The sequence below is a fragment of the Falco biarmicus genome, chromosome 12, assembly GCF_023638135.1.
Source record: "Falco biarmicus isolate bFalBia1 chromosome 12, bFalBia1.pri, whole genome shotgun sequence".
Taxonomy (NCBI): Eukaryota; Metazoa; Chordata; class Aves; order Falconiformes; family Falconidae; genus Falco; species Falco biarmicus.
In genome coordinates, this window is record NC_079299.1 from 3,910,745 (window position 1) to 3,934,942 (window position 24,198).

Genomic DNA, 24,198 nt, shown 5'->3' on the forward strand with positions numbered 1-24,198 from the left:
GCCGCTGACAGGCACCCGGGCTGCCCTCACAGAGCCCGCTCCCGCCGGCCCGGCCCGCCCCCCTCAAGCGGATCCGGTGGGACGGGACGGGGCGGCGCGTCCCTCCCTACCAGGCCCGGCTCCCGCGCCCTCGCCTGACGCTCGCCGCCGGGCCTGGGCCCCGCCATTGCCGCTCACGCCGCTGCCGGCCCCCGCGCAGCCGCCCCACTCCCCACACCCGCCGCCCCGGCTCTTATATAGTGCTCCGCCACCCCACCCCGCGCCGCGCCGCGCGCCCGCCCCTCCCCACCCCGCGCCCCATAGAAGCGGCTCGGGGATTGGCCAAGCCGCCGCCGGTCGTTTGTGTGGGAGGCGGTGATTGGCGGAGCGCGGCCGCCAGCAGTTGCCTCCTTGCGAATGTGTGTCTCTGGCAGTGTCAATGGCTCCTCCTGCCACGGAGCAGCGACGGGCTTGAGACGGGCAGGACCGCGGGGCTCCTTTAAGAGAGGGATTTTCGGGGGGGGCCGGGGAGGGGGGGCCGCGGCGCGAACGTCCCCCACAGCCAGCGCTCGGGAGAGCCAGCGGCCGGCGGCTCCTCTGCCTCTCGAGCGAGCCGGCGAGGAGGCGGCAGCGGCGGCGGGACCCGCGCCTGGAGACCCCCCCCCCCCCCGCCTTCCCTGCTGCCCGCTGCTGCGAGGCGGCCGCCCCGGGGCTCCCTCCTTCCCTCCCCTCCCCGACGAGGCACCGGTTGCCGGAGGATTCCCCCCCTCCCCTCCCGCCACCCACACGAGTCGGCAAATGAACTCGGTCCGAGCCGCCAACAGGAGACCCAGGCGAGTGTCCAGGCCGCGCCCGGTGCAGCAGCAGCAGGAGAGGAACAACGCCGCCGCCGCCGCCGGGGATCGGGGTAAGCCAGGCGCCGCCGCGCCGAGCGGGGGCCTGCGCGGGGCTCAGCGGCGGCCCAGGGCCGCGCCGCGCCCGGCCGGGCACCGGCAGGAAAAGCCCAGGCTGCTTCACCCTTGGCTCCCGCTCAGGCCGCGCTTTGTTTGGCTTGGGCTCTGCCCCGACTCGGGGCCGCCGGGCCCTGCCGCCGAGCGGGGGAGAGGCAGGGGCTCGGCCCCTTCCCCGGCCGCGCTCCCGTGCCCGCTGGGGAGGGGGCAAGCGATCGCCGCCGGCCCCTCGGGACGAAGCGGGTTCGACGCCACCCCGAGCCCCCCGCCCCGTCCCCGGGGGGCTGTGGGGAGACGAGCCGCCTTCGCCCGGGAGAGCCGGTCCCTCCCCGCGGGGAGCGGCGGGCTGGGCCCCCTGGGCCGGCGGAGGGAGAGGTGATGCGGGGGGGAGCGGGGACTGCGGGGAGGCGGCGGCAGCGGGAGGGGGGGTCGGTGCCGGCCAACTTGCGCCGACACCTTCCCCGCCACCGCTGAGCGAAATGGTGCTCGGGGGCGGCGGCCCGGGTCTGGCCGAGCCTCCGCGGCCCGCCGCGCCGCGCACTGTTTGCTGCGCAGTTCGGCGCCCAGGCTTCGGTTACAGCGCCCGGCGGGGGGGCACGGGCCGCGGCCGATCGGCCATTTATTTACCTCAGCCACACCGCCCCCCTTCCCCCCCCCCGCCCGCCCCCGCCGCGGCAGCCGGCGGTCCCGAGCCGGCCGGAACGGAACGGGGGCTCCGGCCCCCCGCGCCTCAGCCCTGCCCGGCGGGTCCGCCCGCGCCGGTGGGGCCGGGGCCTAGCGTAAAAATAGTGATAATTTGGAGCTAATGGGGGGAAGCACCATTGTCTGAGGGGATGAGGAAGCGGCGAGGTGGGATTCCTCCCCTAATGGAGCCCGGAGCGGGGTCGCTAGTGCTGGGGTAGGGGGGGAGGGGGGGGGCTCAGCCCTGGCACTGTCGCCCCGGTGATGGCTCCTGGGGGTGCGAGTGTGCGTGTGCTCCCTGTGTGCAGTGCTGGGGGGGGTGGTGGTTTTTTTTTTTTTTTTTTGAAGGCGAGATGGGGGTGGGATTGGAGGAGACATTTTGCATGTCTTATCTGGTGGATTGGATTTTAATTTTTTATGCATTGGCTGTCACAACTCTGGCATGATAAAGGAGACTGATCTGTGGTGCAGTTTTAGATGTACAAATGTCTTTTTAAAATAAAAAAAGCGCCTTCATTGTCATCTGAATGTCTTTTGTTTGAGTATCTAGGATATCGCGTCGAGAACAAGGTATTTTAACTACAGAGATGCATCGTGATAAATATTTCAGTGCGTTTTACGCAATCAAAACATTTTAAGCAAATGAAGTAAAGAAAATTTAATCTGAGGAAGTATTTTTAATTCTCCATTCCTCCCCCCTTCCCCTCCTCCCCTTCCTTCCCCCGCCCCCCCCTCGCACACATTGGTCAGAGCAAAGAATGTTACCCAGACCAGATTGCTGTGTATATAACCAGAGGATGTGATGTCTTATGCCCAATTATGGGTCTTGTGTAAACCTTCCAAAATCTTCAGTAATTATATAATTAAAATGACTTCTCGGGTATACTGACATTTAAAAAAAACAACACAACCAAACACCTGAAAAACAACAAAAAGAACTTCCTCCTCTCAATGATATGCACTGAGGATTTTCATCATTGATGGTCCATATGCAGAATATAGAATTTTTTCTACCCCACAGTTTACTTTTTCGTTTAACAGATAAAAGTAGGGTTTCTAAAAGGCATCCGGAAAGGTGTGCTTATGGATTAAATGCTGTGATTATCCAGTTTTGCACTAGACTGCCTGACTCGAACTGTTCATATGTTATTAATCTGCTAAAGATACAGGCAGAAACTTTTTCTGTTAAAATATGAGGCTGCAATTTATTTGTATTACTCTGATGTTTTGTGGAATTCTGCAGTCACCTAATTTTAATTTTTTTTACATTGTTACATTGTTCATTGCTGTTTGCCATTCAGTGGTGATAAAATTGTAACAAAATCAAGTTCCACAGTTTTCTGAAATTACTGTTCCATATCGATCACTGCTGGCTTTTTCTTTGCATTTTTGAAGGTCAGTTGCATTAGGTCTGGCTTGCCCAAAAACCTATCCACAGTATTAGGGTCTTCTGTTATTACTGTTATATCTACATTTGGGGTGTCTAGTGCAGCTCCTGTTCCTATCTCAGAACTTACAAAGTCTGATCCACTGTATCTGGAAGTTTTCCATTTATAATGGCAATTTTACCTGTGACTTTGATCATGTTGTACAGGGCTGTTACTGTAAAGGATGATGAATAATGCTGCTAAATTATAAGCCAATACAGTAGGGTTAGATTATACCACACAAGTCAGTGGTGACTTTTTTCACCTTTATTCCCAGGCAATGTAGGTCATCTTAAAAAAGGCTCTACAAAAGAATCAGTATAAGTTATTAGGAAAGGGTTTATATTAACCTCAGATTTAAATTTGTGGGTTTTTTTTTTAAAATTATTAGATAATGTGAGTACAGCTGTGATTAAATTAAAATTATTCTTGATTATTAATTTCTTCTCATATTACAGCACAGCACTTTATAAGTACAAATATCATGGAGCAGAGTTGATAATGTAGCATGTAGTTAATCTTTGGAACTTCTTGTTTCATATCATTAGATTGCTTAGTAAAACATGTACCAGGTCTTGAGCTTTATTTATTATTTAATGCTGCATAAGTAGACAGTGTTTTGCAACTGTGTAACAGCTGTTACATTTTCACCACTGGGTAATAATCGAGTTATGACTCCTGTTGTTAATAAATAGATCACTAGGACAGAAATGGTTTTATGAAAGTCCTTCATCAAAAGTTCCTTGTAAGGGCTTAAAAATCATAAGAGCACTGTGTTTTATACTGTGAAGCAATTCTTATTTTGATGGTTTTTATATATGTAGTGTGAATAGATCTAATAAATGCTTAACCATGCTATCTATATTATACATTGATACACAGTGACTGTATACCTGTATTCTGACTGTTGGGGAAGGGAGATCATAAATGATCACAGATAAAAAAATTTTCTTCCCCAAACTCACTGTATTGTACAGCCAAGATAAGATGTCATCAGGATATACTTCCCAAGATGTTTTGCCTTATGTTCTGCTGTTCATGCCTGCCTCCATCTATATTAGCCACTCTGGCTACACTGTGCTACTGTTTCACCTCCCTCCTGATCTCTCCTCAGTCACCAGTGGGGTTGCCAGTGGTTTATTCTGTGGTTTTGGAATTCTGCACAGAAGATGCAGAAATAGAATGGTCTTTTCATTTTCTTTAGGACAATGGTCTACCCAAAAGGAAATCTGGACTGGGTGATGTCTGTGTTTAAATATTCCTGTGTTTGCTTATAGTGCCTGTTTGGTTTTTCTTTTTCCCTTGAGCGTATAGGTTTAGCTACAGTTTTAGGAAGAAGACAGTTAGACAGTTATTTACAACAACAAAAAAAATCTTGTCCGGAGTGCAGCTAAAACTGCCAATCTCAGAGCTATGACATGATTTTTGTTTTATTGTTTCTGTTCTTTTCAGAATAATAACTACATTGGGGCATATGTGCTCCTTTATAACATAGCACATTACTGGATATGGTACTAATGAGGTTCTGAGCTTTATGTCCAGTATTAGGTGCTTTTAGGATTGGATCCTGTATACTGTTAAGTACCAAATGTGTAGCACCGTGGCAGCTGCGTCTGCCACAATCCTGTGTGTTCCTTTTAGGTGGTAGCAGTGTCCATGTGACAAGGCAGTGAGCTGGCTCTGGAGCTGCCTGCGCCAAATGCTAACTGCTGCTTTTTTTTTGGCCTTTTTTGGGGGGTTTTTGGTTTTGTTTTTTTTTTATTATTCCCCAAGTTGATTTTTGGCACAAGTGCTGGTACAAGGGAAGGGATAACACTGAATGCCTGTGGGTGTGGCGGAGCTGTCGCAGCTCCGATTTAGGTTGGGTTGAGCTGGGTCAATACTTCTGGAGTTGGGGCATATTTAATATATACAGCCTGTAAACCTACCTTTCAAGTTTGCTTCCCCTCCTTCCCCCCAATCTATTTTCCAAAGAAAACAAGACTTCTACACCCATACAGTCTGTCTGTCTCTCACTCCGCGACTTCTGAACTTGTTAGCTCATTTCAACCAGATTTGACAAAGGAGTGTGAAGTTCTTAAGTTTTGTGGAAATGATTGGCTGGGTAGAGGAAGAAGACAATGAGGGAAAGACATTTATAACTTACCCTCTCTACCCGTGCCAAGAAGCAGCAACCAGCTGGCCTGTCGGCACACAAGGTAATTGAATTAGTCATTTGTCTGTATAGGGGACATGAGGGCTTGAGGTACTGGGAAAAAGAGTAGGTTAGGCTGTGTAAGATGCAAACATGTAGCAACTAAGCTCCAGAAGATAGCTTGCTCACAAAGCTTGAATTTTGTAATGCTGAGATAAATATCTCAGGAAAGTTAAGGAGTCTTTATTTGGCCCTGTTAGTAGTGTGTGTGTGTAAGCATATGCGTGACTATATTTTTGATATATTTTTTTTTAATATATGTACCAAAAGGCTTATGGTGATGTGTGCTGGGCTGCGATTAAATGACTCTTATTCCGAAGCAAATGCCCAGACTTGCATCAAAATAACTAAATTGGTTTCAGTTTTTTGTAGGATCATCTCTTATGGCAAGAAGTCAAGAAGTCAGGCATCAGTCGCTCCAGGTGGAAAGAAATCTAATTCAGACTTTTCCATATTCCTTGAAAGAAAGTCCTAGACTGGGAAAAGATATATTTACGTATGGATATGTAATCCATGTTTCTGCAATGAAAAGTTACCAAAGTCTACCTTACAGATAAAAGTTTTGAATCTATAAACTTGGTACTTAAAGTACAACTTCTGTTTTCCAAAGCCAGATTCTGCATCATGAGTACAAAAGAGTGTCTGCATACCCCTGTTGTCCTTCAGGTAGGACAAGTACCTAAGTTTATGCTAAAGCTTTCTATGTGGAAAGATGAAAATCAAGTGGTTTTGTTCTTGCTACACACAGTAATGTTCATTGCCCATGATTTTTGTCATATTTTTGTCATTCATAAGACTATTAACATCTGTTAGTTTCCCAGAAATAGGAAATCTTTTTCAGTTTAGTTTCTGTGTTACAAAAACTCAGCCCAACAGTTTAAGAGGGAACATTTGATACCTTTCTGCTTTGGGGGAAGGTAATGCTCTGTGCCCCTCTCCTGCTCCGGTGCTTCCTGGGAGAATCACAGCTATGGAGTAGACCAAAGCTGTCCAATGTGTCAGGCTTTTACTGCAGGTGTGCTGGGCACTAAGCGCACTAGATATGGAGGATTTAATGTATATGCATACAATTGGAGCACTGTGAATGCTTTGTCAGCCCAGCAGCTGCCTGGGAACGTCAGGCTTGCAGCTTGCTTTACCGCGGCAGTTTCCTCACCAGCGTGGTAAATCTGGTGTGCCTAGCAAGTGCTGAATTTGCAGTGCTTGTGCAGAGTGGCTGCTTGCCTACATGTGTTTATCTGGCACATTAGGCACACTTACTCTGCCCATGCACAGTGGTATCACAGGGGAGGCCAGGTGCTAACCAGAGGGAGGACTAGTGGTTTTGCCCACTCTCTGGTCGGGGTCACTTCTGTAAAGGGAGTGAGTATGCACCAGGTGTATGCTAATATGGGTCACCTGTGGCAGCACTTGAAAAGTTCCTGTTACAGCTTGTGGCTGTAAATTGTGTGGTCTGTTGAGAAGATGAGGTAGTGTGTTTCTCTAAGATTTCTAAACTGGGCTGATTACATCTGTATAGTCTTATGTATTATAAGAGACAATGGAGAAAAAGTAAATCAGAACTGTGCAATGCATGGATGATAAAAGCAAAGGAGAGAGGAAAGCATAACTGAACTAACAGGAGTTGGGAAAATGGAAGGTTTTTTTCAGTTACTTTGCCATTAGCTAATCTTCTCATGTTTTCTGGTTAAGTACTTCTGTTTCTTGTTTATGTGGTGTTTCTCTGTTCAGCACTTGAATAGGAGGGGAAGCATACTTGGTGATTTCTGTTGTTCATGGTACTAAACTGTAGTATCTGAATATAGCTGAGGATTTTAGCCCGAGTCCTTCAGTTCATGATTAAATGAGCAGGGAGTGGGGGGGAGGAACGCACTAAAACATGCAGTGAGTTACAGAATCTGCTTTTGTAATATATTGGTACTTTTAAAAAAGACTTAAATTCTTGTAAAAGAGGAGAGTGGGATCTAGGTGTAGATTCTAAAGTAGAGACAACACTCTAGAGGAATCCTCTATCATTTAAATTGTGCTTCCTATTAGAAAGTTTAGTGAACTTTTTTGAGCTGATTAAAATCTCTGAATCTGGAATACTTCTTAAAAGCTGACTTTCATAGCAGTTATTGTAGTTCTTGATAGCTGAGTTTTGCTGCTTACTGCCTGTTCTTAAAATGTTGTTGCTCATCCATACATAGAAGCTGGGAGGACACCGACAGGCAACAAATAAACAGTTGTAAAATGTACAGTTCTTTCAGCAGGTGTTTAGGGACTATCTCTTATGCTCTCCTCTGAGATACTTCATTTAGTTGCATTTTGACAAGATAACTAAGTAATTTCAGAGCCTGTTTGGCTAGAGGAAAGGGGGTTGTCCCATTATTCCTGCTTCTAGCCCTGTGTTCTGATCCTCTGCTTTGTGTCAGCACTTGCAGCTCCCTGAACCACATCACCCCAGAAATTATGCCTCCAAAACACCCTGAACAGTTATCTGCTGGTTTAGCACTTCAAACTATCTTAACTGCAGAATTTAGTGAGTGAGTAAAGAATAGTGGTCGTCATGTACGCGGTTAGGGGGGGGGGGGGGGGGGGGGGGGGGGGAGGGAAGCGGGACTGCCCCTCGTCCTCACAGCGAACCGTCAGCTCAGTTTATCCGTCATGGGAGACGGGAGCCTTGCATGGTGACTGGCAATGGTCCTGTCCCTTTGAGAGGAGCTGTCAAAATGCTGCTGTGGCTCTGTTCTATGATTCGTGCTGTGATACGTACAATGAAACCTACTGTTCGTTGTAACAGAAACCTGCAGTTTCCACTCCATTGCCAGGTTTGTCAGGTCCCTCCTGATGTCTTAAATGTGAGTTCAGGCACTGCTTTGTTCTGGGAGCTCAAACTGCGGCATAGTTGTTTTCTGCCTAGAAACATCGTTGCTGAGGCTCCTGGGTTTGTTTCTGTTAAGCAGCTATGTTTTATTGATTCTACTGTGTTTATTCTGCAAAACTGTATAGAGATACCATTCCAATACATACCGGACATTACTGGTATTCTGATATCAAAGCAATAGTAGTGTTTATCTTCTTGCGCAACTGGTTTTGTGTTCCAAAAAACTGATTCAGCTGTATAGCTCTACCATTTGAGTGCCAGTCTAATGTTGATAGAGTGTATAAAGTTTTTCTTCGGTTTTTCTCTCCTGCTTGACTTTATTGAGCTTGGTAGGTATTTGGGTTAAGGTGGGTTGGTTGGTTGATGATGACTTTTGCAACTATTAGTGAAAACTGAATTTGAAAATTATCTAAACCTCTTATCAGATAGTGCTCCTGGGCTGGGAAAATACTGGGGGTGAACAGTAAGAGTACATGTGGGTTATTCTAGCTGGAAGCCACTGGAAGGATTGTCCTCCTTACGTTCCAGAGAACTCTTTAGTTCCTAGCTCCCAGAGAAACAAGCATTCCTGGGAATGAGGTTGGGAAGCAAAAGGTTGGGTTTTGTTCTACTATGAATTGCCATTAAAAGACAAAATCAACAACCATACTTGGAATCATTACACTTGCTTTAAATAACCCCTGTTCAGACCGGCAGGAGAGCTGAATTTGCAGTCTCATGGTCATCATGCTATGTGCCTGCTTCTATACCAAAGGACTGGTTAGCATGACTAGGTCATGTTACTATTTCCTTTCGGTAATCCCAATTTGTAGTATTTGGAAACAGCCTGTTTACCTTAAGGGCTCCGATTCGTGGGTTGTCTTCTGTTGCTTGTTTTCAGCTTACACATCTAGAAGCAAAGGTTCAAGGGTTTAGCCTTTTGGTTTCTAAATAGAGGTGAGTTTTAGCTCTCCAGCCAGTCTGAATTTCAAGCTACCTTTGTATTTGGACAGGTTATTGTAGGATGACAGGTTACCATATGTCAGCTGATCTGTGGTATCTGATTCACAGTAATTGTTCATGTGTATGCTCTTAGCCTGTGGCAAATGGAAGGTAATTTGAGTTAGCTTGACCCTCTTTCATTACGCTTTTTCAAGGCACTCCCTTCTCCACATGGATTGTTAGACCTGCTGGAGTGCCTTGGCTAAAACAATAAGGCAGTTTCTGTCCCCGAGCTAGTTTGGGTGTATCTGTACAAGAGTAAGATGAGGACTTCACCACAGTTTCCTGTATTGTTGCTGTTTTGAGACCATACCTTGCTGAAGGAGTGAATACTATGAAGATGCTGCCCTGAAAAATCAGTCAGATGTTATAATTACCAGGTGCGTTATTCTTTAGCAAAACCTGTGAAAGCTTTATTAGTGCATTGTAAGACACCACAAATAAGTAATTTATTTCACAGTATCTTGGTATACTTCTTTCTTGTTTTTAAAGAAGTAGGTTTTACTTCGGGTTCTTTCAGAAGGTGCTTGGTAACTGAAATAATTCTAGCACTGCAATAACGCTTTTGGATGTTCTGATTCAAAGGCCACTGAACTCCTGGCTAGCTGAAAGATTCCCATTGACCACAAATGGCACTTAAATTTGATCTGAAGTGATGTGAAAGGTAAAACGGTTGTTTTCTTAGGGCTTAGTTCTTAATTGAAATTTTATTTTGCAACAGTAAATACATAGCTATCCTGTCTGGTTCATCATTGAAAATCTAAAATGTTACTTCAATGCATACAGGAAAGTACTTTTTGGTAGTCGGGTACTGCCATGCTGGCTTGCTGCCTTACTGAATTTCTAAGACTCCCAAAGAGAAACTCAAAACTGCGTTTTGACCCTACCTTGTTTCCCCTTCTCCCACAGGTGACTGCACTACTGATCCTGTGTGTATATGACAAATAAATAAAAGCTTCTTGCCCGTGTTTCATTCTTATGTGGCCAATGAGAGGGTTTTTTTAGGAGGTATTGGGTGAAACTTACAGTTCCCAGGCTTCTTGTGCTTGGGAAAGTGAGTGGAAAAGTGTGACTTTTTTTTTTTTTTTTTTTAATTCAGTCTTCTGAAGACATAGGCCTTGGTGCAGACTTGCTGTAGTCCTCTGAGAAATAAATAGTTGTGAAAGTTTGTCAACATACATTTAGAGAAGACTTTTTGCTGCCAGAAGCATAGGGAAAAAATGTAAAATTTTAATAATTTTTCTAATAGCTGAGGTGAAAACGGATGCTTTTCAGCAAAATAAGCCTTTCCTGACTATTAGGAAAGCAAGAGACCAGAAAGATGACCCAAATGCTGTTTGGTCATCAACTTAAGTTGTGTATAGTAGCTGTTCAAATTGATGTTTGCTATTTCCTTAAGCTGTTGCTGTCTTGAAGGAGGAAGGGCAGCAACTTTGTTTAGATGGCTGTTACATTAGTCTTTGGTAAGATGTGACATGGCCTTTCTCTGAAGGAAGGTGGTAGGATCTGTGGCCATCTTTTTTGGCAGAAGGCTTCACCTTCTTCAACAGTCATTCGTGATCAGTTATTAAAAATAAACCAGAATTTACTCTGGAACTTCACTTGCTCTGTTTTGACTTGTATTGACTGCAGCTGCCCAAGTCAAGGTCGTGGATAGGGACAGGAGGTAGCTGAGCACCATCCGTTATGACCTTGGAAGTTGCAAGACTGAAGGTGTAGGGTGGCTGCAGCTTATGAAAATGAGTAGTGGGGGTTCTGTCACAGAACCATTTTATTCGTATCCATTTGGAGCTTCTGCAAAGCCCATATAGTAACTGAGCCTCTGAGGGATATGCTTGAGATTGTTGTCGAGAGAACCTCCTTCACCATGAGCTGTGCAGTCATTCGGCTAGCTAAGCACTAGCAGGAGGGCAGGAGATAAATGCTTTGGGCTGCTGTTGCTATCTGGATGATTAGAATAAGAATGGGTGTGATTGTGATAATAGGTAATATCTGAATGACTTCAGGTGGCCTTTGGTAATGAGTTCAGACCTTTCATATCTTGTCAAATTTCTTACCGGCAGCTGCTCATTGATCAGCAGTTTGTGATCAATAACCTGCTGACACACTTGACTGTATCAGTATGGATGCTTGCCTTTGTCAAGTTTTACCTTAATTTAAAAGGTTTAAGTAACTGAAAAAGGCATACCAGAGTAGGTTCAGTGGGTGTCTAATGAAGCTCTGTTCAGAAGTTGCCGTAGTATACGTCAGTGTGCTGTTGGATTTCCCATTTTGTCCAAGTAACGTTTGAACATCTGAGCTTGTTAACATTGCGTTAACAGGGAATCATGTTTACTGCCAGCTCTGTCTCATCTAAACCTATTTTTTAAATGCCAGAGAAGAGTAAGAGGTGAAATTATTCTGATTTTCAGTTATAGACAAAATAGCTTTAATATGTAATTTTAAAGGGAAATAATACATTGGCCAGGCTAAAGATGAAATCTTTATCTTTTAGGGGCTTCTTGCTTTAGTATAGCTATGAGCTATAGTTTCTGTAAATGGGCTGAAAACACAAAGTGTTAATTTATTTGTAAAAATGTGGAGGGAAAATAATGGAAGATGAATTTTAAACAAAATTCTATTTGAAATTTTCAATATTGATACTATGTGATAGTCCAGTTTAAGATCAGTTTTCACTTTCGCACCATGATTTTTTTCAGCCTGTGTTTTCAAGAAACTGAAGATTTGAGAGTGCATTCTGCTGTGCGTTGCTCCTATGCTGATTAATACAGTGGAAGTTAAAAATAGGTAGCGTGTGGAAAAATCATGATTTTTAACTTCTGTATTTGAAAGGCCTGCCAAGCAATACCTGCCATCTACTGATGCTGTAAGAGTGGATTCATTACCATGTTCTTGGGTAAATCCCAACAGACTGACTGTGTAGTTTTTCATTTATTTCAGTCATCTTGATAACCAGAACCACAAAGAGCACTATGAGCTGTCAGCGTTGGGTTTTTTTGTGTGTGTGTAAGATTTAGAAATATTATACAATGATGCAAAATCAAGAACAGTAGCTGAAACACTGAGCATGCTGAAATCTGAGTTGAACACAGTGCCAGGCTGGATATACTTTGGGTGCCACCCCAGTGTTTCTTCCTGAGCAGCAAGGTTGGACGTCCAGCATTCCTCTGCCTGCCGCTGCTAACAGATAGCCTGCTGAAGCAGTACTGTAATGGCCGGAGATGGCAGAAATTTTCAACTGTTTCTGTCACTTGAGTGGTGGAAATAATTACCACTTCCATAATGAGCAAGTTATAAATAGTAAGAAAAGCTGAATAAGTGGTCTGTTTCAGTATCTTCGTGATGTTTTTATTTAGGTGTAGTCACTAAAATTGTTTATATACTGTGTTAAACATTCACCATGATATTTTTTTTTTTAATGTTTGTAGGGTCCTGTTAGCAGGCAGGTTATGTGTTTTAGTAATATAAATGCTGTGTGTCTGTTAAGCAGTTCCTCCAGCTACCATGAGCCTGGGTGTTCTTTTGTAAGATTTCTGGAATAAATATTTTCTCTCTTCCCAACAAATTCTTCTAGTACTGCAGAAGTGGCCAAATATATTACAGAAAATGAATTTTAATTCCTCTAGTTTGTGAAATCAAAATATGGTTTGAGAAAGGGGCAAACAGGGATAGATAAGAATAGCAAGATTTGAGAGCTTGGTGTCCACAAATCCTGCTTGTGTTGGTTTTGTAGACTAGTTAAAAAAATAAAAATCAAATCAACCTGCTCCTTTTGTGTTAATACAGATAAGAAATATATTTCCTCCCAAGGCATGCCTCCTCTCCCTTGCCCCAATCAGATATTTTTCACATATGTGGAACAAAATTCTTAAGTATCCCTTTCTCCAAACCTAACTGGCAAAGTATCCCTACCTAGATAAAATTCCTGTTAGTGAAAGTCTCTGTAAAAGACTTAATGATCTTGGGGATTTAAATGAAATAAGAAATTACTTTTTCTAGTGACTTTTCTTTTAAGAATAGGCTCATATGTATGTGTGCATATGTAATTTTTTTTCTTTAAAGTGAGAGGACTAATTTGGTGGTTCTTTGTTTCCTCTTTCACTAATTCTAATAACAGTAACGCAGTGGGTGGAGTGAGGCTAAGGAGCAGTTTCTAGTCCAGTAGGTTCCTGACTTGCTGATTTCTTTACAGAAATCCTTATTTTTGTATATGAAAGAGTTTACTTAGGGGAAAAAGCTGCTCAAGCATTCAGTGGTGTAAAAAGATACTAATCAGTGGCACTCAGTTTTAATCTTTCCCTTCTGCCTGAAGGTCTTATGTTGGGGGTTGCAGTAAATGTGGGGAAATGTCTTTTATCCCACCATTTCTTAACAGTGATTCTGGTGATGGCCTGGAGTACTTTCAGGTACTGGTGAAGGGTCCCCTTTGTTTTACTGATTTGGATGTTTGTCTTGCAGTACTCTTGTGTCTTGTAAGCTTTCACTCCTGCCTGTAGCTGTCCTCATTGCACACCTGGGATGTAGCAAAGTACCATCATTCTGACTTCAGCAGTGGGAAATGAAAGCGTAAAGAAATGACATAACTTGCCCAGAGTCACCAGGGAGGTCTGTAAGCACAGTTTCACTGTTGGTTTAAGCAGTGTAATTGCAGATGGACACCAGAAGGGATGTTCTTGGTGGGGCTTTCCTGCTTCCTCTGTAGGTTTTGGTGACAGTGCACCTGTATAATCACAGAATGTTGCGTGAGGGAGGTGGTGGGAAAAGGTCTGTGCTCTCCTTCCTGGTAGTGTTCTACTCCTAAATTGGTTTATCATGAAACCACATCTGCGGCAAGGCACAGAATTGAACATGATGCTCTTGGGTTCCGGGGGTTGGTAGTCTAGTTCTGAACCATACAGTCTCTCTTGATACAATACCCGTCTTCCTTCTGGACCTTATTTCAGTGCTCAGCTTCTCCCAGGGTAAAAACAGATACTTGAACTGGGAGTTGTTTCTCTCAGTTGTCATTTGTCCTGTGTTCCCAGCTGATCCCTCTTCAAGACAAAGATCACTGAACAGCTCAAAATAAGGTTGCGGTGGTGCTTTAATCTTTCAGGGCAGCATATTAAGGTAAACGGGAATTGCAGTTGGCCAGCTTAATTATGCTAGGCTGAAAACTGGAGCTGCTCTTGAATTGCCACGTGAGCTGTATGGCCATCTGTCATTGGGGCAACAACTTGTATTCTAAGGGGCAGCTGGCAGGGTTGAGGCTTGCTTCAGCTGGCAGATTTTTTTTAATTTGCCACTGCATGTCAGTCAGAGCTCTTATTTGTGGGTAAGGAAGAGAGTAGGGGTTGCCTTAATTGTTTGTGCAATTAACTTAAAAAATCCCAAGAGGAACAGTGGGCATTTCTGTGAGAATAAATTAAGTTTGTATAACCTGCATTCTGTGTTCCTATAGCCTTTTTCTTGCGGGTTGGAGATCCAATATGTGACAGTTGTGTAGCCATAGGTGTGCCTGTGGGTGTGTTGAACCATAGATAGGGCATAAGAAAATGGTACCTTCTTGCTAAAATGCAGTGTTACATTGTAAAAGCACAAATACTGAAGGAAATATATTTCAGAGACAGCCTACAGAAAGGATCCTGTGGAAGATTCAAACATTTATATTTTGTAGTAGCTCTTTAGAAACTGTATCTTAGAGGCTCCTGAATAAGGATGGGGTAACTCTTACTGGTACTGATCATATGGACACATTGCTGTGAGCAGAGAGAGAGAAAAAACACTTAGAACATCGTTTTATCTGAGGGAGACTATGTGGGTTTATGAAAGGTGACTGCTGAGAAAATAAGTAGTGGGAGAGTACACTGCAGTTGGCAGTCAAACAATATATAGCTTTTAATTTTAAATGCTGTGAATGTTTTTATCAGAAACTGGGGTGCTGATCCCTTTGGTTTTGGCTGATTGGATTTTTTGCTCTTGATTTTTCAAGACCCGGAAGAAGTTGATGGTTTACTGAATTTGGGAATTCTCCGGGAGCCCAGGATAGCATTTTACACTTGGCTCTTGCATAAGTCTAACTGTTACTACTTCTTCATCCCATGCAGCCACCTGATACGCTGGGGGTAGAGGGCAGGAAACAGCATAACTTTAATAATGGATTCTTAGTCCTCAGTCAGTCTGGACTGGTACAGGTGATACTCTGCTCTAACTTAAACCAGCTGCTGGCTGCTCTAAAAGGACCTTTATAAAGGTGATGGTAGGTGGCATCCATGTGCTCCGTCCACTTCTTCCAGTTTTCTAGCATGCCCAGTAGACCAGAGACCATTAAAGGGAATATGTGCAACATGCATTTACTGACTTTGTGCTGGTAGGAGACACTGGTTTGGTCTCAGAATCTGTCTCAGGGCTCGTTGTGCCTTTCCAGTGTTTAGAAATAATTGGTAGGGCCACCAGGCTGTTATGGTTTGAGTCTTATGAACATGCAGTAGGGCATGTCTGAAGCATCCCCTCATTGTTACGTGTGGCTCAGAGAAGAGTCTGGAATTAAAATTTTCTGTAGAGCTGTCCTACTAAATTATGACACTTGCTAGGTGAAAGCAAATTTTTGATGGGAAACTTTTTTTTGCTCTCAGATGTGGTGGAAGTCTTTAATTGCTTCAGATTTCCAGGAAATTATATTTAGCTCTCTGTACATTTCAGTCTGAAAAACATGGTTGATTTGGGCAGTGGGGGAAGACTAGGAATGAAAAGTTACAATTTTAAGTACCAGAAGGGGCAATGGCAAACTATTATTCTCGTTTATACTGGAGAACGAAGTTCAGTGGCACTTTCAAAATTACTTCCAGTGTAATTATTTCTGATGAGGGATTTGCCTGATACTGTCTGTATTTTGAAATGTTCAAGCCCTTGACTTAGTTGCCTTGATTTTGATCTTTATTCTATTAGGAGGCATGGTACAGTTAGAGCCAGCTCTGTGTTGGCAACCATGCTGTCCTGTCTGAGGCTGTCCCATTGCATGGGGCAGAAGCTGTGGAGTCCTGGTATTATTATTTATTTTTTTAATGGTTTTTTAGCTTGTGTTTTAATACACATTGGTCTCTTGTTTCCAGTGTCATTTGTAGTGATAAGTGGGGAGAATGTGGTGGTGGTACAACTTTTCCCCCCCCTCTTCTGTCTCAAGTCTCTTCTTTGGGAATCCAGAGCTTTCCTGTATTTACAGGGAGCAACTAGTTCACAGTAAGATTTGGCTTCATAGAAGATGAAAATTCATTTTGAACTGCTCTTTACTCAAGATGTCTACAGCTCTGTGTTTATCCACTAAAGGCACCAAACCAGGTCTCTTTTGGCACTTCTGTCATTAGCAATTTTGTTGCTGTGTTGGTTGTAGACATTTTCCCTTTGTATGATTTTCTTCCATTCCCAACACTGTCATAGCTGAAAGTTTGCAGATACTAGCCACAATTCATTAGTTTTCATTAAAGGAAAGCTGCTCTTCATAGCCACAGTTTCTGAACACCATCACAAATACTTTAAAAAGGCTTTTTTCTTCTGCCTGAAAATCTAAGCCAAAGTAGCCAAACTGGATTTTGTTTTTGAAATGCATGTGACTTCTTTTATTTTACTTTTTAGGTTTGAGGGCACTAGCTCTCAAGTGTCAAATGTGATTAAAAAAATTTTTAAAAATCTGTTATGTTTTCTCACAGCTGTTCATGTTGCAGGAATTCTGACATTTTCTGGCTAATAGGTGACACCACATGTAGCATGAATTATTCTTGCCATTGGAACATAGAAGAGTCTGCTGCAATGAAAGATGGATTTAGTTTTTTACCTGGCTGCTGCTCGTAAAGTCTTGTTAGCATAATACTGTTTTGTGTATGCTTTAATTATATGTATTCCACAGCTTACTGCCTGGCAGTACATCTAGTCTCTACATATGACTTTTACTCTTCCAGTCTAGGTGGTTATAAATGTTTAATGTTATTTTTTTTAATTCTGATAACTGCATTTGACTAGTGCACTTGATCTAGAAAGTATCTAGTATGTTATTGCTATATGATTTACTTAGTACCAGATGGGAGCCCATGATATATGTGAATTGCTGTTCTGTATGTTTGTTAAAAGTAATAGGTGCATATTGCTTAAAGGAGTTGTCAGCTTCTTGCCTGTATGCAAGGCCTAGAGCTGCCTGTGGACTGTTTCTCATACATGGTGTCTGTGTATGTGCTTTGAGTAGCACAGACTGCTGTATCGTCCTCGTCTCAGTTAAGATATCAGTGTGACATACAGCTGTTACCTAGCACCAGCAGAGCTCTTTATTTGTGGGTGAGAGGGTTGGTGATGGGAAGAAGGTAGGAATAACAGTTCCTTCTGCTGAAACTACAGGAGAAATTACTAGAAAATAAGAATTTAGAAGTTTGTTTTGAGTAATTCCTCTCCTTCCAGCCCCCATTCAGGAGAATTGGAGGGTGTAGAACAAAAAAGCGGTAGGTTTTTTTTTTTCTTCCTTACAGAACTTTATTTTTAATTGCAATAAGTATAGAGGTCAATATATTTTTTTTAAAATTATAACCTAAACTCCGAGTGGTTAATGTTTCGGTTTTGGGTGTGGGTTTTTTTTTTTTCCATTTCCAACTTATGTCTGCTATTAGTCTTGAACTTGAATGCTCCTTCAGTAGGAGAGGACATGTCACAGCACTTGCATTGATGATGGATTCCCTTGACTGTGTTGGGTTGCTTATTTGGCTGGTGTCTCCTGTTTCGTATTCCTGCCCATGCCATTGTATTTGGGTTTGTTGTCTTTATTGTGATAGCTGCCTTATTCGCATGTACTGTATGTGCACACTTGGATAACTAAAAGTAGGTGGATGAGGATATCTGGAAACTCAAAACTTTGACTATACCATGCAAGTGAAGCAGATTATTTTTCTACTGAAAAAGACTTCAGGTTATCTATTCCCAGCTGTGTCTGTGGAGACCAGTTGACAGCTGAGGAGGGAGAGGTTTATAATTTTGCAATTAAGGATGGTAGGAGTAGAGGAGAATCAACTGCAGGTAAGTGTCCTGACTCAGGGCAGGTGTCTTGTCCTGCAGCCTCTTTTAGCCCTTAAAACCGAATGACCAAATGTAGGCATCGCAACCTCACTTGGAGAAGTCTGTTTTGTGGTCAAAAACTGGAAGTAACTCAGTGGTTGGGTGCATCCTAGGTGTGGACAGAGATGCAAATGCAATTTGATGAGGAGGAAAAGGCAGAGAAGATCTTAGCGGTGTTTTATATTGTTACTGATAGGTGGGTGAAGGCTAAATTGTTAAGTTTCAATGAGAAGGAAATGAAGGGAGAGAATTTTAGAAATGGGTAGATGTATTCTGGAGTATGTTTATTTCTTTGCCTAAATGATTATAAAAGTGAATCTTAAAGAGGTAGTGTATACTGGAGAATTGTGCTGCGAAGGCTTCATCCTCTTATTTGTGCTTTATGCCTTAAACTTTTTGAAATGTTTGGGAGCCAGCCACAGCCGCTGTGGCGGTCACTTTGTGTACAGATCCATAGGTCTGGAATCCTCCTTTGCTGCCTTCTGTGGCTTTTTCTGCAAGTGAATTTTGTAGTCCAAAACACTAAACCCTCAGATTTTACAGAAGCTTTGCATTAGATAAGGTTATCTGTATTAAAAAGTTTGTACTGGTACTGGTTATTTAAAGAACAGATGGAAAAATATTTTAGATGCCTAAACCAAAGGGCAAATAGCTTCTCACACCTTCCTGTTAGGGTACATGAGGAAAAGGTAAGCAAAAGATGAAGAAAATGTGGAAGAGGCAAGATGGTAGTAGAATTTTTCGGTTTTCATGTTGCAAAAAAAAGGGAGTCTTCTGCAAAGGGATTTATGGTTCTCGGCAAATTAAACTAGCCATTGCTCCTTAACAGAGGTAGAAAGTTCTTGGAAGGAATACTCATTCCTACCAATATACTAGTCTTTGAAGTTGGGAATAAAAATCCCCAGTAATCTACTAACCCCCAGAAAGCTAACCCAAATGGCATACTTGGATCGGTATCTCTGCTACACCCAGATGATGTATGTGGAGGAAAAAGGGTAAAGTTCGTTGTAGAAAACTTCTGAATTAACTTCAGAATGGTGAGACATGATCTTTGCTGGAAATAAATACTATTAAATAATTACTTTTAAAATCTGTATTCTGTATAAAATAGTCATAAAATTGTCAACAAAATGCTTCAATAAATATACTGTATTTACATAGAAAATGTTTATTCAAGCTATAGAATATGAACAGTTTGTTTTTAAATTAGCCATAGTTTGAGAATAAACATTTCAGGAATTCAATCTGACAGTTGTTTAGAATACATCTTAAGACAATTTTTGTGGCTATGTTGAGCATGAATATAACAAAGATGGCTAATACTCCATGTGCTCAATCCAAGTACGGGGGGAGTGTGGCAAAGCTCAGTGCACTACTTGTAAAATATTCTTGATGCATATTAGAACACTTAAAATATCCCAGTTTTGCTAGTGGAAAAACAAACAGTGAATGGAGACCTAAGGATGCTGTTCTGGATGGAGCATAATTAATGGTTGACAAGTACCGCATATCTTAGTTCAGTGGAGGAAAATATCCATGTACTTAGTAGGCTGGATTTAACTGTGTTCATGACCCATGTGGCATAATATTTTTAAGTGCACAAAATACATTTTACTTGCTAAAAACGTTTTGAACGCTTGTGGTTTAAGAACAGCTCGTGAAGGATGCTTGAGTGTTCAGCGATACTGAATCTGCTTGTGGCTACGCTTGCACTTCAGATACAACAGATTGGATGAGTGTAGTTATGTAACGGGGGCTTTTTATGCTTCCAAATGAACGGTGTCCTATACGTTCTGCACGCACAAGATTTGAAACTACTGTGATAGGTTGCACTCTATACTCTCACTATCCTATGATAGGTATTGGTCTGCTGGGAAAGTGGATGGGGCATATGGAATGGCTGTGTAAAAGGTAGTATCATCAGTTTGTAGGTGCTTTGCATGCCAGGTCTTCTTCTAGGGAGACTTAGGAGCTCTAGAGAGGATCTCATCAAGGTAAAGATGCTGGATGGTCAATAAAAACCACTTGCCTTTAGAAGTGATGGTTAGTACTGGATTGGTGCTGAATTGTTGGCATTGACCAGCGTTTGCTGAAGCATTGGAGTTCTTCAGGATCAAATCATGCAGGAAAGGTGAAAGGACAGGAGCAGAATGAAGCAGGCTCTGGCACTTCTTAGTTTTTAAGGTTCTTTTTTATTATCTAGAATCTGTATGCATGCATGCGTAGCTCTTATTTTGTGACAGAGGTCTTGAACTTTCCTCCACCAAAGACAGAACTTGCTGTAAGTCCTTTGAGAGTCTGAGATATAAAGTGAAATATTTTTTTTCTGGAATTTTGTTTTTATACTTTATAAACATCTTTGAGAGGTGTCTGTTAATGGAAATAAATTTTTATGGTGATGTCTGTTTTGCTTACGTGTTTATTTCTGGTTATAACTGGACACTTCTAGCTACCATAACATTTTCCCAGAATATAACTGGTAGATAGCTCAGTGCATCTGTCTGCTACTAGTGTCCATTGTGCCCATCGACTGGAAATAAAAGATTAATTCCATCATAGTTCAGGCTCTGGCCTGTTTCTCATCTTGTACCAGTATCAGAAATCCACACAGCACTGACATGATACAATTCACTGGCTGTTAAGTATTACACTTCAAAAATAGCAGCCTGATTTGACGTCAGGCTTCATAGTTTTTCAGTCACGGTTTGACTGATGCACCAAAACTTCTTTGTGCTCCTTACTTCTTAGTCACTTAGTCATCAATGGTGGCATATGCTCTGACATCGGGGGGGGGGGGGGAGGTGCAATATTGTCAGCCAGCTACTGTACACTGACAGGGTTCTTCAAGGTGTAATCTGTGTTTCAAAGTAGCCTCCCTTCTAGCCTCACTGGCTGGAAGCCTTAGGTTTCTCAGGGTTTGACTAATGCCTGCTTGTCCAGCCCTTACTTTGCAGCATAGAGAAACCATGGGCTGTGTGGATGTTCTTCACAAGCATAACTGCTGCCCAAAGACCTTCTGGGCGTGATATGTTCCTGAAACACATGCATGCTTGCGTGGCATCAACATGCTTTCATTATCTTTGGGGGGTGAAGGGAAAAGGTGGCCATTCTATCAAAATTTCAGTTGCACAGTAATGAGCAGGACTGTGTAGTTTGCAAGTTCAGTAAAGGAAAATGTGGGGTTAGTGGGGTTAATGAAATTAAGGGCTTGTGGTACTGAATTGATCTCCTAAGCATTAGCATGAGGTAAAGTAATTCAGGTTGAAAATTGGAAACTGTAGTTCACTAGGTGCTCCTTTATAGTCACTAGCAGTTTTCAGTAGTATTTAAATTCAACGGGGTTCATAGAAAATACCCCTGCTGTATAGCAGTGATGTCTGAAAGAATATAAGCAGCTATATGTTTTAAAGCCTCCCCACCTACTTTTGGAAGACATTAATCATTTATGTGGTCATGAATCAGGTAGAGTATGTTGAGATGGCAGCAGCCAGTTCTGGATTGGCTCCAACAGTTTCAAGCATGTCTTTGAAGGCAGAGGTCTTAAACAGACGTGGCCATCTTCCTAGATGATCAACTTGGAGAAGAGATGACTGTAAGCAAGCCAGCAGGGACAGAGATGTGAGTGTTGTTCCTGTAACCCCAAAACATTGTACAGTCAGTATGGAGGTATAAGCCTCTGTGAAAACAAACTCAACATGATTGCTTTTTGTGTCTTAGCTTTCTCTGGTTCTCTGTCTTGCTCGCAACTGTGTCTGTGAGCTCTTCAGAAATAGTGTGGGTTTTCCCCCTCTCCTTTAAGTGTTCTAAGTGACTAACTTGGCTGTGTCTCCAGGTGCTACTGCAAATTAATCAAATTAATAACAGTGGAACAATTGAGTAGTTTACAGGTGTGTCAGATTGGCAAGTTCAGAACAGGTGAAACTGTGACAGGATGACTTGAAGGAAACTGAAACTAAGACAGTGATTACAAGGATTGACAGAAAATAGGGCCAGGAAAATAAATTCAATTTGTGGATGTTATATAACCATCTTAGTGCAGTCTGTAGATTCATTAGTTTGAGAACATACTTTGTAAGGTAGAGTGATTGCGTGTGGCTTCACTTTTAGCAAATTGACTGTAATTTAGAGTGAAGGTGTAGGAGGTTGAATGTATTATTACTCTGGTTTTCTAGCTGGTGTGATCTTGTCTAGCAGGTGAGTCTTTCAGTGTGTTCAGCCAGCATGTGTTCTAGCATACTTCAATATACAGTTGCAAAGATCCTTGAAACCATGAACTGGCACAGTAGCACTTCCTGATTTTTATTTTTCTTTAAACACTGATGTCCTAAAACAGTACTATGGGGGGGAAAAATGAAATGCCTCTTTTTTTTTTTTTTTTTTGTGTTTGTTTGTACCAGGAGGATACTTGCAGATTTGTACAAAGATGGTGTACAGTAGTAGTGTAAGTATTTCATTTCAGATGAAAGACACGGCAGGGGGACATAATATTTTGAATATCCACCCTTAAGTAGGTGGTACTTGTAAGTCAAGTACGTCATCCATCCTGGCACAAACAGAAATGACTGGAAGAGCAAGAGATGGGGATAGGAAGAGAGCTAAGGGAGCTTAGCTTGCTGCAGTTATCTCTGCTGGACGCTCATTTTTTCCGAGCCATGGGTGAGCTCAGTGTGCACAGCACAGGGGTACGTGCCTGGCAGGACTGTGAGCCTCTGCTTGGGTCGCCATGCCCAAGAGGGCTTTACTTCTGAGCAAAGGTGGGAGGTTATCACTGCTTTGTTCCCACCCTAGCACCTGATCTTGAAATTCTCTTAAGGAAGATCTGTTGTATGTCTTGTATGTTTGTCTCACTTTTTTTCTCAACTCCAGTGGTAAGTGGTAAAACTTTCCCTATAGCTCTGTAATCAAAGCTTTTATTTTTCTTATAACCAGGTTTGAGCAGTGTAAATGAGATCACATGGTCAGGCAGCAGTTTCTTTATTTCTGGGTGGCTGTCTTCATGCCCACCTTCCAGGGTAATCACAAATATCTCTTTACCTTTTGGAAAATAATGTGGAAGGGTGAGGAGGGAAGCAGCTTGAGTCCTCCCGTTTAAAACTTCTGCAGATTACCTTTGAGATTGTTTAACTATATCTACAGGAAAAAAAAAAAAAAAACCACAGGAAAAAAAAAACCACAGAAAAGATCAAAGTGATGTTTTGATCAGTTACTAACCAGCATTCAATTTTGTAAACAGGTTGCTAACTACTCCTAAAATAGTTGGGTTTTTTCTTTACAAATACCTCATCAGTTGCTAGCCCTGTAGCTGTTTTGTGATTGAACATAGTGTGTTGTAAAGGCTTGGTGATGATATTTCACTCATCTGGTCAAGTGTGTAGAAGTACCCTGTGACATTTTGCAACCTAACTCCTGGTCAAAATACTTGGTAGTAGTGTTTTTCCCCCTCATACCACTGGACCAGGAAGATGATGAAATGAAACAGGCTAACAGTTGGGAATGAATAAGGATATCTACCAGAAGAAGGGAGTTTCTATAATTGCAGAACACTTTAACAAGATATATTTTAGTACTTTTAATTATAATCAGACCTTTAAATCACTGTGCTGAGGACGTTTTGACTTAACCTAAAATATTCTTCTTACCCCTTCATAATAGGTTTCTTGCTGACAAAATACATTTTGGTACAGATTCTTCAACTGCTTCACATAGCAACACTTGCCAGTGTAGAAGACATCCATGTTTATTTAGCTGTGTAAAGCTGTGTAGTTTTACGGGCGTATCATTGAAAATACTGTGGGTCTGCATTCCTGTCCTGATGTCACAATATCTGGGATTTTTGGATGTGTGGAGTACTCAGCAGGGTGAAAATGGGCTGAGGTTTTATAACAAAGCGTTCTTTGGGTAAAAGCAGGTGGTTTGGAGCTTCAGTGTACTAGTGAGGCCATGTAATTGGAAATCTAGAGGGTAAAATACTTAAAAGTCTTGATATGTTCAGCAGGAGTGGGAGAGCTGTTGCCTGCCTCATGGGAATATTGGAGTCAAGCAAGGAAT

At 42.6% G+C, this 24,198-nt stretch overlaps 1 protein-coding gene across 2 annotated transcripts in view; it reads left to right on the forward strand.

The window, feature by feature from the left end:
* Positions 1-412: 412 nt before the first annotated feature.
* FBXO11 (F-box protein 11) overlaps positions 413-24,198 on the forward strand; it is a 79,100-nt gene continuing 55,314 nt past the window's right edge. For both annotated transcript variants that reach the window (XM_056357690.1, XM_056357692.1), the window contains exon 1: positions 413-886. In XM_056357690.1, the coding sequence (XP_056213665.1) occupies positions 778-886 (109 nt within the window). In that variant the 5' untranslated portion in view covers positions 413-777. The remainder of the gene's footprint in view (positions 887-24,198) is intronic.